This window comes from Gekko japonicus, unplaced genomic scaffold (assembly GCF_001447785.1).
Source record: "Gekko japonicus isolate JY-2015 unplaced genomic scaffold, Gekko_japonicus_V1.1 scaffold1430, whole genome shotgun sequence".
NCBI classification, from domain to species: domain Eukaryota; kingdom Metazoa; phylum Chordata; class Lepidosauria; order Squamata; family Gekkonidae; genus Gekko; species Gekko japonicus.
Window position 1 is genome coordinate 386,044 of NW_015176014.1, and position 16,094 is coordinate 402,137.

General features: G+C 42.9%; 1 protein-coding gene across 2 annotated transcripts; it reads right to left on the reverse strand.

Annotated features, from left to right (window-relative positions):
- Positions 1 to 3,399, reverse strand: PPP1R27 (protein phosphatase 1 regulatory subunit 27). 2 transcript variants are annotated; one of them, XM_015426557.1, is made up of 4 exons: positions 3,266 to 3,399; positions 2,961 to 3,150; positions 1,735 to 1,885; positions 1 to 615 (listed from the first exon to the last, which is right to left on the reverse strand). In XM_015426557.1, exons 2-4 carry the CDS (start codon positions 3,136 to 3,138, stop codon positions 492 to 494), a joined length of 453 nt encoding a protein of 150 aa, XP_015282043.1. In that variant the 5' UTR covers positions 3,139 to 3,150; positions 3,266 to 3,399; the 3' UTR covers positions 1 to 491. The 2 variants fall into 2 exon arrangements, with proteins under 2 accessions (XP_015282043.1, XP_015282042.1); XM_015426556.1 differs by having other exon boundaries at positions 2,961 to 3,398.
- Positions 3,400 to 16,094: the final 12,695 nt, after the last annotated feature.

The window sequence follows — 16,094 nt, forward strand, 5'->3', positions numbered from 1 at the left end:
TTGTATTCTTCTTGGAGTGGCTGTATCTCTCAAGAAAACTGCTTCAATGTGGGCAGAGATTCAACATCAGAGTAATTGCAAACGAGTATCGCAAAATATATGCTTGTACAAATTGGTACCCAGTCTGGTTCAACACATAACCAATGCTGTAAACCTCTCACACAACAGTGACGCCAGGACTTGTATGTCCTCTTCATTATAACCATCTTAGTCAAAGCCTGACCCCATCAGGTACCAAGAAGTGGGCCATAATAAAAATATATTTCACTCTGAATGGGATTTCCCAAGCATAGCTCTGAGAAACCTTTAAGTAGCCAGTCTTTTACACACATATCACAACCAAACTGTGGCCTCTTTTAGAGGCCATAGTTTCCCTAGCCAGCCTAGCAGGGGCTAATGTCAGCTTTACCAGCCTCCTTCAGGCACTCAGCAGATCTTCCTGCCGAGCACAGAGACTGGATTCCATGTAGTAAAGAACTGAAGGTACAAGTTCAGTCCATCCGAGTTGCTTTGAAAAGCTCCACAAGGTCCTTGTATTCAGGGTCAATAAGGTCAGATGGCTTCTCCCCTTCATCATTGGTGACATCTAGTTGGGCTCCAAGAGAGATGAGGTATCTGTGGGTATCAAAGAAAAATGAGATGAGGAGAGGCAATGGTGACAGAAGATGCAGCAGAGGAGTGTGACCTGGCCTTTTCCAATTAAATAAAGCAGCACTGCCACTGCGATCGTCTTATTTTGCAGGAACCCGGGGGAGGCCCTGGTGATTCAATACTAATGGCATTGCAACAAGAAATTATTACATTCATATCAGAGCCCTAGTTACAGCTGCCAAATCCCTCCTTACAATCACATCAACAGATAATATAGGTATGAGTGTGCTCTAGGCTGCACGCACAAACAGGATCTATTTTTGGCAATTCCAACTGGCAGAAAAAGTGCAGCCAGAATCATGAAAATGACTAAATAGGAAGGTTCACACTAACTTTGCCCTTTGCATTAGTTTGCAAAATTGTATGGAGAAACCGAAGAGGTTGTGAAGTGGCACAGCCTCCATGGTTGCTAACCTCCAGGTAGGGCCTGGAGACCTCCCAGAATTACACTTCATCTCCAGGATGACAGAGATCAGTTCCCTGGAAATAAATGGCTTTTTGGAGAATGGACACCATAGCATTATATCCCACTGAGGTCCCTTCCCCTCCCCAAACACTACCTTCCCCAGTCTCCACCCCCAAATCTCCAGGAATTTCCCAACCTAGAAATAGTAACCCTAGGACAGAGTCATCACCAGCCAGGGCTGGCCCAGTTCCAGGTTGGGAGGGCAGGGAAAGGGTTCCTGTGGCCCCCTCCTTCTTATGCTCACAACTGGGCCACACTTGCACCTCTTTTCCCCTATCTGTTGGAAAGCCCTCCAACTACTCTTTCTTGATGATGTTGGGTGGTGCATGTGTCTGGGGGTTTCTCAGCAGTGAACTTCACCAGAAGCCTTGGCAGCTTCCCCTCCTCAAGGTATGCTGACTCTGGCCCTGTCATCACACGCAAACACGCACACACACATATCATGTTCTGATCCAGCAGGCACTGTTTTTCAGCATCTCAAGCCTCAGCCAGGCAAAATAACTTCCCTCCCCAGTTCTTCTTGACCATGAGACCAACAGACTGGCAGCCAGGAGATGGCACAATGGAGTGAGGAGCTCTAATTTAGAAAAGAGGTTTAACAAACTGGCAGCTCTGACCTTGCAATGTCAGCATGGCCGTCACTGCAGGCCATGTGCAGCGGTGTCCAGCCGTCCTCATCTTTCTGATGGATGTCAGCACCATATTTCACTAAGAGCTTAACACAATCAAGATTCCCAGAAAGTACAGCTTCATGGAGGGCAGCCATACCTAACAGGAAAGGGGAATAGATCAGCCAAACTCATGGAACCTAGCTGTGAGGACTTTTCTCAGCAGGCATTTGCAGTGTTAAAATGGTGGCAAGGTAGTCCAAGGGACAGTAAATCCACAGAGGAAGGGAGAAGAGGTCTGGGAATCAAGGAAAGAAACATCCCTACTAGCTACACAGGAATATTTCCCCCACAAAACAGGGCTGGGACATTGAACGTATCTGAAAAACAAATGTGGCTCCTGTTATTCAATAAGTCCGGTGGGGTAAAATAGACCTGGCCAGGGAGGAAGGGTTGGAGTAAGGTCCTCCGCATGGACATACGAAAGTCAGGATTCCTTGAATTAGGGCTGAATCTGGGAGCCTTTTGGGGAATTAAATTGTTAAACCATTAATTGAGGGCAGCACCCAGCACTAGGACACACTGCACCACGTTTCTATGGTCTTTTATAAGGGAGAGTGATAAACAGCACCAGTACATAAGCACAACATTCCTACTGCCTATATACTTGGATACAACAGCTGTAACTTGTATGGTTACAAAACGAAATTTCACACTTCAGCTTTTCAGATGCAGTTTTCCACAGACACAGAGTGGCAAGAGGAAAGGGCTGCTGGGGACAACAATCCAGTCTTTGAGCCAGTTCTGACCCCTCCCCGGAGTATTTTGTCTGGCAAGTAATTTTATTTGCTTGCTCATCCTGTCATTTGGGGGATGTTCCCCAAACTTTCCCAGCTCAGGTAGTCCTGATTATATACTTAAGTTTACCTGCGCAAAAACAGGATTCTTTACAAACTAAGGGCTTAAATTCCCTCAACCAGAAAGATATCTGCATGTCTATATCATACTCTTAAGTAGTTCCCAATTCCAAGGGGATAACTAAGGTGATTCCTCTAAGGGAACCCAGGTTGTACACTTGCCTATATTAGTGCTTATTGAGTGAGGGAGAGAAAAATTAGACACCTCCCTTCCTCTCACACACACAAAAAAGCCGTGATCTAGTTTGTGACCCACAGCCTGCCCCTGGGATGAGGGAGCTACCAATACTTCATTATTTTCAACCACCACCTACTTACCAGAGGGGTAGATAGTGTCCAAGGTGACTTTCCTGGCACGGATGAAACGCCCCACCTGCTCCAGGTCACCTTGCCGGATATTGTCCTGGAAGACAACATCATTGGAGAAACGCACAGTCTTCAGGCCTCTTGTGTACCTCCTGTACCTGGGGGGTGCAGCTGGATAGTAATACTTCATGGTGGCAGAGTGCTATGGAACCAAGAGGGAGAACAAAGGATCTGTAGGGCAAGAAGTATCCAGGAACAAAAGGAGGCACAGCACCCCACAGATATAAGCTCCTTTGAGGTGTCAAAATACAACAAACCCTCGGGTCTGAAATGGTCCTCTCCACCCTAAGAAACTGAGGGGGATGATTGCTATGGTGTTCCGTCCTTCTCAGAACTTCCCTTGAACAAGACTACACAGATGTGATGATCGCCTGTTGAGGACTGACAGTTCCCAGTGGTGTCTCCTGTTATATAGTTTCCCTCCAGCTATTTTGAGGATGCTCAGCTCATGCTATTTGCCATGAGATTTTGTAATTGAGCCACCCTGCCCTCCAGCCTCCCCCTTTCGGGCACAAGTCAGAGTCTCAGCTTACACCCCACCTGTTGATGTGCAATAGCCAATGGGTCAAGTCTGTTCCGCAGTCTGCATGTGCACATTACAGCACACAGCAGCCTTGGATTTTGCACAACAGTATTTGCAAAACCCACTGTTTTCACTGATTTCAGGAATTTACCGGCAACCATTTAAAGGTCTTCCAGACCTTGACGTACACAGTAACTTACAAGGCGAGAGGAACACACAGGAATCAACCATGTTTAGGAGCTAGAAAGTTGCAGTGAAGCAAGGTGTGATCTTGTGAGCTGCACAGCTTTACCATCTATATAAATTCTCTTAACATGCATAATCGACTTGTGCATTTAATTATAGCAAGGAACCTAGAGGCAAGCAACATGATGAAAACATCAGGCCACTGACCACAAATGAAGAGCCTGATGTTCTATAGCTGTTGACAAATCCTACAGAAGCTTAAAGGCATCATAAGAACTGTCTTTGTACCAGTCAAAGAGAATGTCATCTACCTTCCCAATTCTTCTTTTGTGTAGTAGGGCAGCAGCAGCACTGGTCATTGGCTATAGCCTTAAGGCTGCACTTCTTACCCTTTAAATCTTCAGGATCACAAGTCTGTCGAAGGAAGGGGACATGAACCCAGAGAGCCATCAACATCACTGTTGTCATGTTAGGTCTCCAGTCCTTGCACAAACACACACACAAAAAACCTCTGCTGCTCTGGGAAATGGAGTTCTACTTAAGCTCTAGGTCAGTGGTTCTTCACCTTTAATCCATTTCCCCCCAAGTACACAACAACATAATCACTGAATGCCCCTCACATCACAAGTCCCATCTTTTGTCTTATCTTGACAATAAGGCACATCTAGCTGCTCTCTGTACTGATGCAAAGGGCCCAAAGTAGCCACTGAGAACCATCTACTTCTAGATGGTGCTTTGTTGTTCAGTCGCACAGTCGAGTCCGACTCTTCGCGACCCCATGGGCCAGCTCCCGCCAGGCCCTCCTGTCTTCCGCTGTCCTCTGAAGTTGGCTCAATTTCATGTTCGTTGTGTCGATGACACTGTCCAACCATCTCATCCTTTGCCGTCCCCGTCTTCTTTGACCTTCAATCTTTTGCAGAGGTTTAAAACAAAGCAACACATTCCAGCTGCTGTATGTATATACAACGGCTGAAAGGAATAAATAGTTTGGAAAATTCACTTTCATACAAATCTACCCCACCCCCCACCCCAGATTCTAGTAAATCAGGGACTGGAGCTGGCAAGTTTTTCTTATGACTATGCTCCCTCTCCATTAACACTCATCTGCTTTCAGTATTCCAATGATTCATAGGAACATGCTTTGTCTTTAGGCATTATTGTATCTCCCTTGGCTACTTTACAATTACATGCATTGCATATTTAGTGAGTCTCTTGTGTAGAAAACTATCTTGTCTGTGGGTGACACATTTTGGGTACTTATTTATTTATTTATTCCACTTTTACCCCACCCTCCCCGCAAGCGGGCTCAGGGCGGCTTCCAAAACTGACAAGCAGTATTCATACACAATAAAACATAAATACAAAGCATCAGTTAAAACACAAACAATCTATATAAAACATTCATTAGATGGCGATAAAACTAAAGTGCAGTTTAAAGACACATTCAACGGTGCCCCCACATTAGATCGTATTGGATCGAAGTTCACACAGGGCGCTGCTGGTACGCCATCTCTCCTATCGGAACGCCTGCCTAAAAATGTTCTGTTTTCACGGCCCTGCGGAACTGTGACAAGTCCCGCAGGGCTCTAATCTCGGCAGGAAGTTCATTCCAGTAGGACGGAGCTGCAAATGAAAAAGCCCTCGTCCTGGTTACCATCAACCTGACTTTCTTTGGGCCAGGGAGGTCCAGGCGGTTTTGGGATCCTGATTGCAGTGCTCTTCGGGGAACATACGGGGAAAGGCGGTCCCTCAGGTAGGCCGGTCCCTGACTATAAAGGGCTTTAAAGGTCAAAACCAGCACCTTGAAGCGAATCCGGAATGCTATTGGCAGCCAGTGCAGAGTCTTAAGCACAGGCTGGATATGCTCCTATCTGGGGAGACCCATCAGCAGCCTGGCCACCGCATTCTGCACCAGCTGCAGCTTCCGGAGTTGCCCCAAAGGCAGCCCCATGTAGAGAGCATTGCAGTAGTCCAACCTCGAGGTGACCATAGCATGGATCACTGCAGCCAGATCCTTGCGTTCGAGGAAGGGAACCAACTGCCTAATCAGCCGAAGATGGTAAAAGGCTGCCTTGGCAGCGGCTGCTACCTGGGCCTCCATTGTTAAGGAGGCATACAGGAGCACTCCCAAGCTCCTGACCCTCGGAGCTGGCACCAATGGCGCCCCACCGAAGGCTGGGAGTGGGATCCCTACCCCCGTACCGCTCCGATTCAGGCACAGGACCTCCGTCTTTGTTGGATTCAATTTCAGTCGACTCAGTCTAAGCTATCCAGCCACGTCCTTTAACGCCTGGTCCAGATCTTCCAGGGTAGAGTCAGACTGACCGCCCAACATCAGATAGAGCTGGGTGTCATCCGCATATTGGTGACAAGCCAGCCCATGCCTCCGGGCAATCTGGGCAAGGGGGCGCATATAGATGTTAAATAACATCGGGGAGAGCACAGCCCCTTGGGGCACACCACATACTAGTGGGCGCCTTCGGGACTGCTGCTCCCCAATGGCCACCCTTTGTCCCCGACCTTGAAGAAAGGAGACAAGCCATTGTAAGGCGAGCCCCTGGATCCCCATGTCAGTGAGGTGGTGGGCAAGCAGCTGATGGTCGACCATGTCGAACGCTGCCGACAGGTCTAGCAGCAGCAGCAGCACTGCCGTCCCGCCCTGATCCAGATGTCTCCGGAGGTCGTCCGTAAGAGCGACCAGTGCTGTCTCTGTCCCATTTTGTGATTATAACTGTCTCCGTCCCATTTTGTGATTATAACTAGCTACTCACTTCATTATTAGATGCAGTAGAAAAGTGGTGTTTTCTAAAAAAAAAAAGTTTGATTTGGATAGTTTATTCTTTGCCAGTTAGCCATAGGAAAGGAGAAAGCTGTTGAGAACAGGCCCCAACACTTGATTTTCCATTTTTACACACAGATATTTGCACACCCTGCCTTTAAGAGCTAGAATACTGCTCTATCAGAAAAAAATGTTGAAAGTATAGGATGTTGACGTTTGCAGTCAATGCCAGTTCACCAGTTTCTGCACTTTCCGCAAATATTGAATGCACACCAACTCTGAGTAAAATCCTCTTCTCTACCCTTGGAATATTTAATGAAAATAATACATGATTTCTTGATGCATATATTTTCTGTCAAATTTCCTTTTTTATAAGAGTTTCTTTCACTACTGGGATGGTCTGGATGGTGTAACGGGGATATAAGAGTACTCAATTCATAGCTCCAAGCTACGCCAAGCAAAATTCTCCTCTTTGAGAACTGAAAGGTGAGGGCTTTTAGCCACTCATTTTTCAAACACAGAGGAATCATATATATATTAGTCTCATGACAAAGGAGTATAAAGTTATAATTCTTAGATTGCTGTAGCAATTTAGTTAGCTCAAAGTAAAATATATCATAAAACAGCAGAGGAGAAGAGAACATGTATTAAAACAGACCAGCCACTTTGGCCTCGTCATCATCTTTTCTGGAACAAGGCTCATCCCCAAGCCCCGGCAGAAGGATATTATCCAGCAAAAGGAAGAATATTTTCAGGAGAAAACTGAAACTCTTTAGTTGTTAATCCCTCATACAGGATTTTATCAGAATATGAACAGCATTCTAAATAAAGGCTTGTCTTTTGTACCTACTCCTAGATATGACCCTGTGGACATGTGCTTAGATATTTTAGGTTCATTGGAATTCTGAGGCTGAAGGCATTTTTAAAAGACAGCCAAGTCTTGCCCTATTTTCTCCCTTTTCTGTGACATCTAATTTTATGCCACAAGATCCAGTGCCAATTACTATCAAAGTTTTTGAAAATAAAATAGTCCAAGACCTTGAACAATCTGAGAAGCATAACAAACCTGCTTCGTTCAGTTTAAATGAACATGTTAAGTACATTGGCACAGGACCAGACCATCATAAACAAGGAAGCTATAGTCATACAAAATAAGGAGGAATATGAAGCAAAGACGTTTAGACAACTGAATGATCAGATTAGAACCTTGCTGGAAGAGGGTGTGAATATGGGGTATATTTCAACATGGGAAAGTGGTTTTTTTAGATAAAGAACATCCTAAAACACTTGTGTTTTATACTCTGCCAAAAAAATCCATAAAAATAAAACTCCCCCTACAGGAAGACCTATAGTCTCAAGTTATGATTCAGTCCTTGAACCAATCTCCAAATATGTAGGATATTTCCTTAGACCCTTTGTACCAATGTTACCATCGTATATTAAGGACACCAACAATTTTATTAATAAATTATTGGGCTATTTGAAATATGTTGATGCCAATGTTCTTCTAGTAACTTTAGATGTGGTCTCCTTATATATAAATATTCCACAACAAGAAGCACTGTCAGTTATAGAAAATACATTGATGTAGAGACAAAATCACCATCCACCTACATTCTTTCTTGTGGCACTGGCCAAACTAATATTAACCAAGAATTATGTTTCATTCAATGAAAACAATCTTTTGGCAGATTTAACATATTGCCATGGGGTCCTCTATGGCTCCGGATATGGCTAACTTATATATGGGTCAATTTGAGGAGAAATTTATATATTCAGAGAGGAATACTACAAATCTAAATAAATAAATCTATATGGTGGAAATATATTGATGATAATATTGTCCTAATATGGAAAGGCAGTTGTACTCTGTTGCAAGAATTTCATAGATGGCTTGACATTCAGGATATTCACATCACATTTGAAATAAATTTCAGTGACAATCTTAATTTTCTGGATGTCATGATCAATAAAAATGGCAATAGGATATGGACAAATATATACCAAAAACCTACAGATAGAGTTTCCTTTTTAAGGTTGGATAGCTTTCAATCAACTCACATTAAAAAAAAACAACAATTTACCATATAGCCAATTCTTGGGAGTTAGAAAAAACTGTACTAATACTGAAGATTATAAAAGGGACACAAGAACCTTAGAACAAAATCTTGCCACCAGGGGTTATCCAGATCATATCTTAAAAACAGCATTTGATAAGGCCACAGTTGAAAGACTTTAAGATCTTAACGAGGTGGTATTTGACCCCCCAACGTTTATCCCACATTCACCCAACAATTTCTCCAAAATGCTGGAAACAGTGTGATGGATTAGGCACATTTGCCCACTCCTGGTGGGAATGTGAGAAGATAGCGAAATTTTGGGAGGAAATAAAACTAATGGTTCACAAAGTTACAGGGTTAGTAATCTCAATAAAACCTGAAAGTCTTTTCCTAAAACATTGGCCACTTCACATTGAAACACATCATTACAAACAAACCTTGGATGTTATGATTTATGCAGCCCGTACAGCGATTGCTACATGTTGGAAAGATCCGAAACCTCCAACTCTGACATTGTGGTACCAAAAACTATGGGATCAATTCCTCATGGATTCTGTCACCAGAAAAGTAAATAGATCGGCTTTGAAACCTGTGGTTAAACCCATAATGGAAAAATGGAACCCTATTTTAGAATTCCTAGCATCAGAAGATATTCTGCCTTCTTCCTGGCAACAAATGCAGAGATGGGTGTAATTGTTCTTGCGATATGATAAACAATATTGGATTGCTTTATTAACTGTTTCCTCGTTTATGCTTCTTTCATGCATGGTTAGTATTTATACTTAGGTTCATAAATCTCTGTAATCAGTGGACTTTCTGATACCTTGAAAAGTTTCATGTTAATTTGATTCTGTTAATCTGTTTCAAAAGTTGGTATGAACTGTTCGGACTCTCGATGATACTTCAATGTGTAAAGGATCAGTTATTTTTTTTAACATATTGGATTTACATTATATTTGTTATATGACAAAATACATAAAATTTAAAAAAAAAACACCAGCATTTGATAAGGCCACAGCTTGCAGAAGGGAAGATCTATTGCATAGCAAAAGCAAGTCACAGAACGAGAGAACAGTTTGACTTATAACCACATCAGCACACTATTTGTGATAAAAAACCAAATGTCTCTTTTAAAAGAACATCCAATTTAAAAGACAAATCCGTTCACAGCAACACCTTTTGTTCCCATGAATCTACATTTTAGATGTGGACAATATATGAAAAGTTTTATCACTTAATATATTGTATATTTTCATCGTCTTGCTTCATGTTTAATGTATAGATTACTTATCTTACATTGTATATTGACCAATATGTATCTATTTTTGAAATTCTGATCCTGTCTTTTTAAGAGTATTTTTCATAACTTTGGAATAACTTTTATTAAGGGGCCCTTCTACTACCTGTATTAAAAATAAATTTGTTTTTATAGATTCCCCCTGATGAAGCCTGCACAGTGAAATGCGTAGGGACTTTGTATAATCAGTCATTTATCGCCTGGTGTTTTGTTTTGTTTTGTTTTTTTTGTTCTGACAAAATAAAGTATACCATGGACCAGAGGGCAGAAGATGGTACGGGGATGTAAGTAATTTGAGACATTACTCTGAAAAATAAATCCAAGCATTCACTCTCTTCCCACTTTTGTATCACCAGTCAGCTAGTCCTGCCTTATTTGTGCCTATTCATGATTCCATTCCCTCTCCCATACTCAAAAAGGTAGAACCCCCAACCCCACTTCAACTTTGCATTCTTTGTTGATTCCAGGGGAAAGAGGACAGCTCAGGACATTATTGCCAGTGCCACACACACCTTTCCCAAAGATGGGCACCATCCAAAAAACATCCCCAGCAGAGTGACTGGATGAAGAATGTTTTGGTCTCTCCCTCCTCCTGAAACATGTAAAGCAGCTGTTTCTGTAAAAGGAGATTCAGTCATCTGCTTCACTTGCGCACCTCAGCAGCCTCTAGACAGTAAACAGGGCAGCACAGAATGGGAACAAGACCCACTACTTGTTTTTGCATTATTTTGGATTTGACAAGACAAAGGTACCCTCTGCTTCTGTGCTCTGCATTAGGGAATAAGAGTGTCCTTTCAGACTCTGACGCCACCAAGTGCACTCATACTACAAATTTTACATCAGAAGGAGCACATTACAAGGCCACAGCCTGGCATTCAGTCTCAGCATGGGTAAGACAGCTGCTGTCATCACTGCACACCAACTGTCTGCTTGTGGGCCTCATTTCACAACCAAAGTAATTGGGGGGGGGGTCCAACTCTGGGGAACTGAGAGAGGGTTTCTGTTCATAGATCAAGAGGAGATAAGAAGAGCCTCAAGCCAGAGAGGAGGGAAAGTATACTGCTGCCACCAGCTGAGACGTTGCTTTTAATCTATCCAGATGGTCTCAGCAGCACCCGTTTACTTTGTCAGGAGCATGGAAGTACAAAGTGAGCCTCTAATTCAGAGAAAGGGCAGCAAACTAACTACCCTAGGATGGAAGGATAACTCCTTATTTTCTGTAGTAGCTGGGTTGAGAGGCTGGGTTGTTGTTGTTTTTGCTGAGCTTGGGGAAAAGTAAAATTTATTTCAAGTAAAAGCAAAGAAATTAACTTGGGTGCAAAACCCAAGGATAAAAGGAAAGAGGGCTGTTGAAATAAATCTGGCTTTAATGAGCCAACAGGGACCCAAGCAGAAACCCACAAAGGAGAAAGGAGAAAGCAAAATGAAAACAGGGGTTTGGATCCTGCTGAATGTTTCCACTAAGAGAAGGACTCTTACCTCCCCCACCTCCTCCAGCACAAAATGTTGCTCCTGGAGGATAGGGGACATCCAGGAAAAGCATGAGGAAGTTGGAGGTCTGCCATACAAGGGAGTATCTGCAAAAACCACACCATGATCCTTCCATCAGCAGAAATCCTATGTAGAATCCAACCTTTTAAATGTATCACAGATAAATACACTCCCTAGACCAGGGGTGTCGAACTCATTTGTTATGAGGGCCGGATCTGACATAAATGAGACCTTGTTGGGCCGGGCCATGTGTGTCATAAAATGTAATGCCAGGTAGCGGAGATATCAACTTTATAAAAAACACAAACAAAAAGTTTGTTTAACTTAAAATAAAAACATGCTTAAAACATTAGCACTCTTGCAATATTTTGTTTATTTAACAGTCTGTGATAACTGACACCTCTTGCTCCGAATTACTACATCAAAATGTCTGTGCTGTTGTAATCTTGAGTATGCTGTTCAGGTGTGTATCTGTAAGCTGCAAACCTACAATGACGCAGTAGGAGCAGAACTGGAAGAAGCAGAAGACAGCCACTGTGGGCCTGATAGAAGTCTTCCGGGGGCCTGATCTGGCCCCCGGGTCACATGTTTGACACCCTTGCTCTAGACATTCTAAGGTAAGGTATTTGAGGCAGCTGGTCCTAGGTCCAGTCCTCCATGCTCTGCCAGTGATTGTCAGGAACAGAATACAGGGCATCTGTTACAGGGGAGAGATCTCCATTTATAGATCTCAACTTTAGCATTCAGTAATGCCATGGGCTGAATTCCAGCAAGAAAACTGGGGCCTCATCCACTCACCTAGGTCAGCTGGTCCAATCTGGAAGGGGGTAATCCAAAGATCATTTTGCTAAATGGATGGGTTTTTGTGTATCATATTGTCAGAATTTGGGGAAAGCATGACTGCAGAGGATGAACCATATGGTCAGCGTTCAGAAATGAAATCTTCACCCTCTGCCAGCTCCGCTACCTCTGCACAGTCCCCCTAAGACTTTTTTGCAGAAAGCCAAGTCTTCTGAATACTACCATTAAGTCAGTTGGCACAGTTTCAGTAGCAGAAAGGTATTGGCTATAGTCCATTTGTTAAGTTCTGTCAAGAGAGAATTTTTCTTAGACATGAAACTGCATGCAGACTTCAAGCTAAGTCTCAACCTGCTTAACCCCTAATTAAGCAGAGCAAGATAAGCCTTCTATGAGTTCCCCCCCACCAACAGTTTACATGTAACAGCTTGTTTTCCTTTGCTACTAGTGCTGCCACTCAGTCGGGGAAAAGAGGTAGCACTGTTCACTCCCATCATGTGACACTGAATAGCAGAATTGTTTACAAAAATATTTTTCAGCTTGAATGGTCAAGCTTGACATTTGGCAGATCACATGGAAATGACAGGTAATAGCAGTTCAGTGCATATCCCTCTGATTACCATTTCTTTGAATTAGGAGATATTTAAAGCTTCGTTGACCTTTAGGGTCTGCTTGCTTTTGATTGTCCCAAATCTACCTAGTGGCTCTGTTCCTCTGCCAGTACCAGTTATTACCACACAAAAATGGAAATACAGCAAATACAGTTGTGCAAACAACCAGAACACCCGGTCATGCTGTACAAACCACACTTGAGACTACTGTCTTCTTATACAGTTCTGCTTACAAACATAAATGATACACAGACTGTATTCCTAGCTATTTTGAACATACTTGTAGACTTCATGCCATTTTGAATCTTGCCAGAGCTGGGTTGAACTCCATCACTAAGAGAAGCTGGCTGATGAAGCCCTAAGAAATGGCGCAGCAGCCTAGGCGTGCTGTTGCCGCTCCTTTGGTTTGCGCTACAGCTAGTTTTGAGCTCATTCCAGCTACTGCGTGTTTCTTTTGGAAACTCTTCTCTGCACCATGAGCCGGTGACCACATCATTCGGAAGAGAACATTGTAGTTTCTAGGAAAAAGAGACTTGTACTTTCAAGGACTATTAGACCACTATTCAACTGGTGAAGATGTCATTTATGTATGGTGGCAAAACCATTTGTTATGTATACCATTAATGGTAGTAAGTAGAACTATATAAGAAGACAGTCTCAAGTGTGATTTGTACAGCGTAACGAGAGTACCAGTTATTACAGCTAACAGACACAAAGCAACAAACTCTTAAAACATGCACCACCTGGCAATTTTACTTATGTTTTGATTTAGTCACTCTAACCCATGTAGCTTACTGAGTTCTTCACCCTACGCAGTGAAGGAAATCAACTCTATTTTTTATTTAGATAGTAGAAGTTTCAGTCCAGAGAGGGGCAAAGAAGATTAAAGAAGAAAGTGCCAAAGCAGGATTACATCAAGAAGGCAAAAGTAATGACTACTGGGGTACTACAGAACTGTAAGGCTGATGAAGAAATTGAAATTGTTCAAGATTTTTTGTACCTTCGCTCAATCATCAACCAAAAGGGTGACTGCAACCAAGAAATCAGAGGGAGACTGAAACTGGGAAGGACAGCCATGGAAGGAGCTAGAAAAACAATTGTTAAGTGTAAGGTCATGTTGTTGGCAATCAAGATTAAATAATTCATACTACAGTATTCTCCATTAATATGTACGGTAGTGAAAGCTGGACAATGAAGAAAGCTGACAAAAAGAAAGCTGATTTATTTGAAATGTGGTGTTGGAGGAGTGTTACTAGTACCATGGACAGCCAAAAAGACAAATAAGTGGGTTCTATATCAAATCATTTTCGAACCTAGCAGTTCGAAAGCAAGAAATTGCAAGTAGATAAATAGGTACCGCTTCGGTGGGAAGGTAACAGCGTTCTGTGCGCCTTGGTGTTTAGTCATGCCGGCCACATGACCACAGAAACGTCTTCGGACAACGCTTGTTCTTCGGCTTTGAAACTGGCTTTCGAGCAAGGGAACCTTTACCTTTTTATATCAAATCAAGCCTGAACTCTCCCTAGAAGCTAAAATAACCAAACTGAAGCTATTGTACTTTGGTCACATTGGAGAAGACAAGAATCACTGGAAAAGACAATGCTGGGAAAAATTGATGGCAGCAGGAACAGAGAAGGCCCAACATGAGACGGATTGACTCAGTAAAGGACACCACAGCCCTTCGTTTGCAAGACCTGAGCAAGGCTGTTAACGATAGGATGTTTCAGAAGTCCTTAATTCATGGGATCACCATAAGAAACCAATGTTCATAATTGTCACAGGAAGCCAATAAAAAGAAGCCAAAAATCCTATCCAGATATCAAACATGCACATTTGTAAAGGTCTCTATGCCAAGAGTTTAATGTCTACTGAATACCATAAAGTAACAATTTCTTCGACAACATATTCAACCATTTCTACATAAAACTATAATCACTCCCCAAGAGGCCAATTTAGGTGGACAAACAATTCAAGTCCCTTCCAATCAGTGTTCCCTTTAAGCTGAGTTAGTGTGAGCTAGCTCACAGTTTTTTAGCCTCCAGCTCACACATTGTTTTCTTAGCTCAGGAAGGATGGCTCCAGAGCAAACTAATTTATGCAGCAGCCAAATTGCTCGCTCACAACTTTAATGCTGGTAGCTCACAAAGTAGAATTTCTGCTCACAAGACTCTACAACTTAGAGGGAACACTGCTTCCAATGTACTTATTAGTGTAAACCAGGGAACCTTGTTTGGGCCAGTAACTAGAACTGTACCTAAACCAGTCCCAATTCTCCCATGACTTGTCAGACTTTAGCTACTCGTGTGCAAAATGGGAGTGATAGTGCTATAGCTCCCAGGGTAGTATGAGTAAAGGAATTGTGCCGGCACTTAACAGTTATTCAACTAATAAGAGTTGATGAACCCGACAAAGACTGCAAGGGCACCTGTCAAGGACAGGGCTATGAAATCTACTGCTGCTCTAGAACCATCAGGCTGCAGGAGTTAACTAAAGGCTCTTTTCAACACAGCCCATCTTTCCTGCTGCTGAACTGCAATTACATTCAAATCTGACAGTTTTGCAATTGTAGGGGTGTGCCTTCAGACTGGGCTGAAGGCATGCTACGATTCCACTTGAGCTGTTCTCTGGCATAGATTCCAGCTTCCTGAGAAGTTTAGCTAATTGATTTTAAAGTGCAAGTTCCTAGTGTGTATGCTAGTAAGGATATATTTGAAGGTGCTTAGGGAATGCCTGGTGAAACCTCAGAAGCCAGAGGGATTGCTGAGTAAGATCTCAAGTAGACAGGGGCAGGGATCAGTGGCTCCCTGTGCCTCCTTGCCCCTCCCCATAAATGACTAGAAGCAGAACCAAGCAAACTAAATCATGCAAGTTTATTTAACTCACGTGATTTTAAAAGGTTGCAGAGTTTAGCTGACGCAAAATGCAGCTCAGCTTACAAGGAGAGAGTGGCCATCAGGAGAGGCATATTACAGCGGTGCTCTAGAGCCACCCTACCCCAACCAAGCACAACTCAAAGCACTGGCCGTGACCTATAAAGCCCTAAATAGCTTAGGCTTTACATATCTTACAGATCATCTTCTCCCTTAAAAAATAAATCAGGTACTTCCTTTTATGCCACCCCATCAGCTACAGAAAACAGCTCTTGGCAGCTTACCCACCATTTATGCGACCCCTTATTCCTGAAGTGTTGCCCAAGGACAATTCAGAAATTACTTGAAAGCTCAGTTTGGATAAAACTTTTGGCAGGGGATGGGCATACACTTAATTAAAGGTAAAGGTAAAGGTCCCCTTGCTCGAAAGCCAGTCAAATCCGACTCTAGGGTTGCGGTGCTCATCTCCGT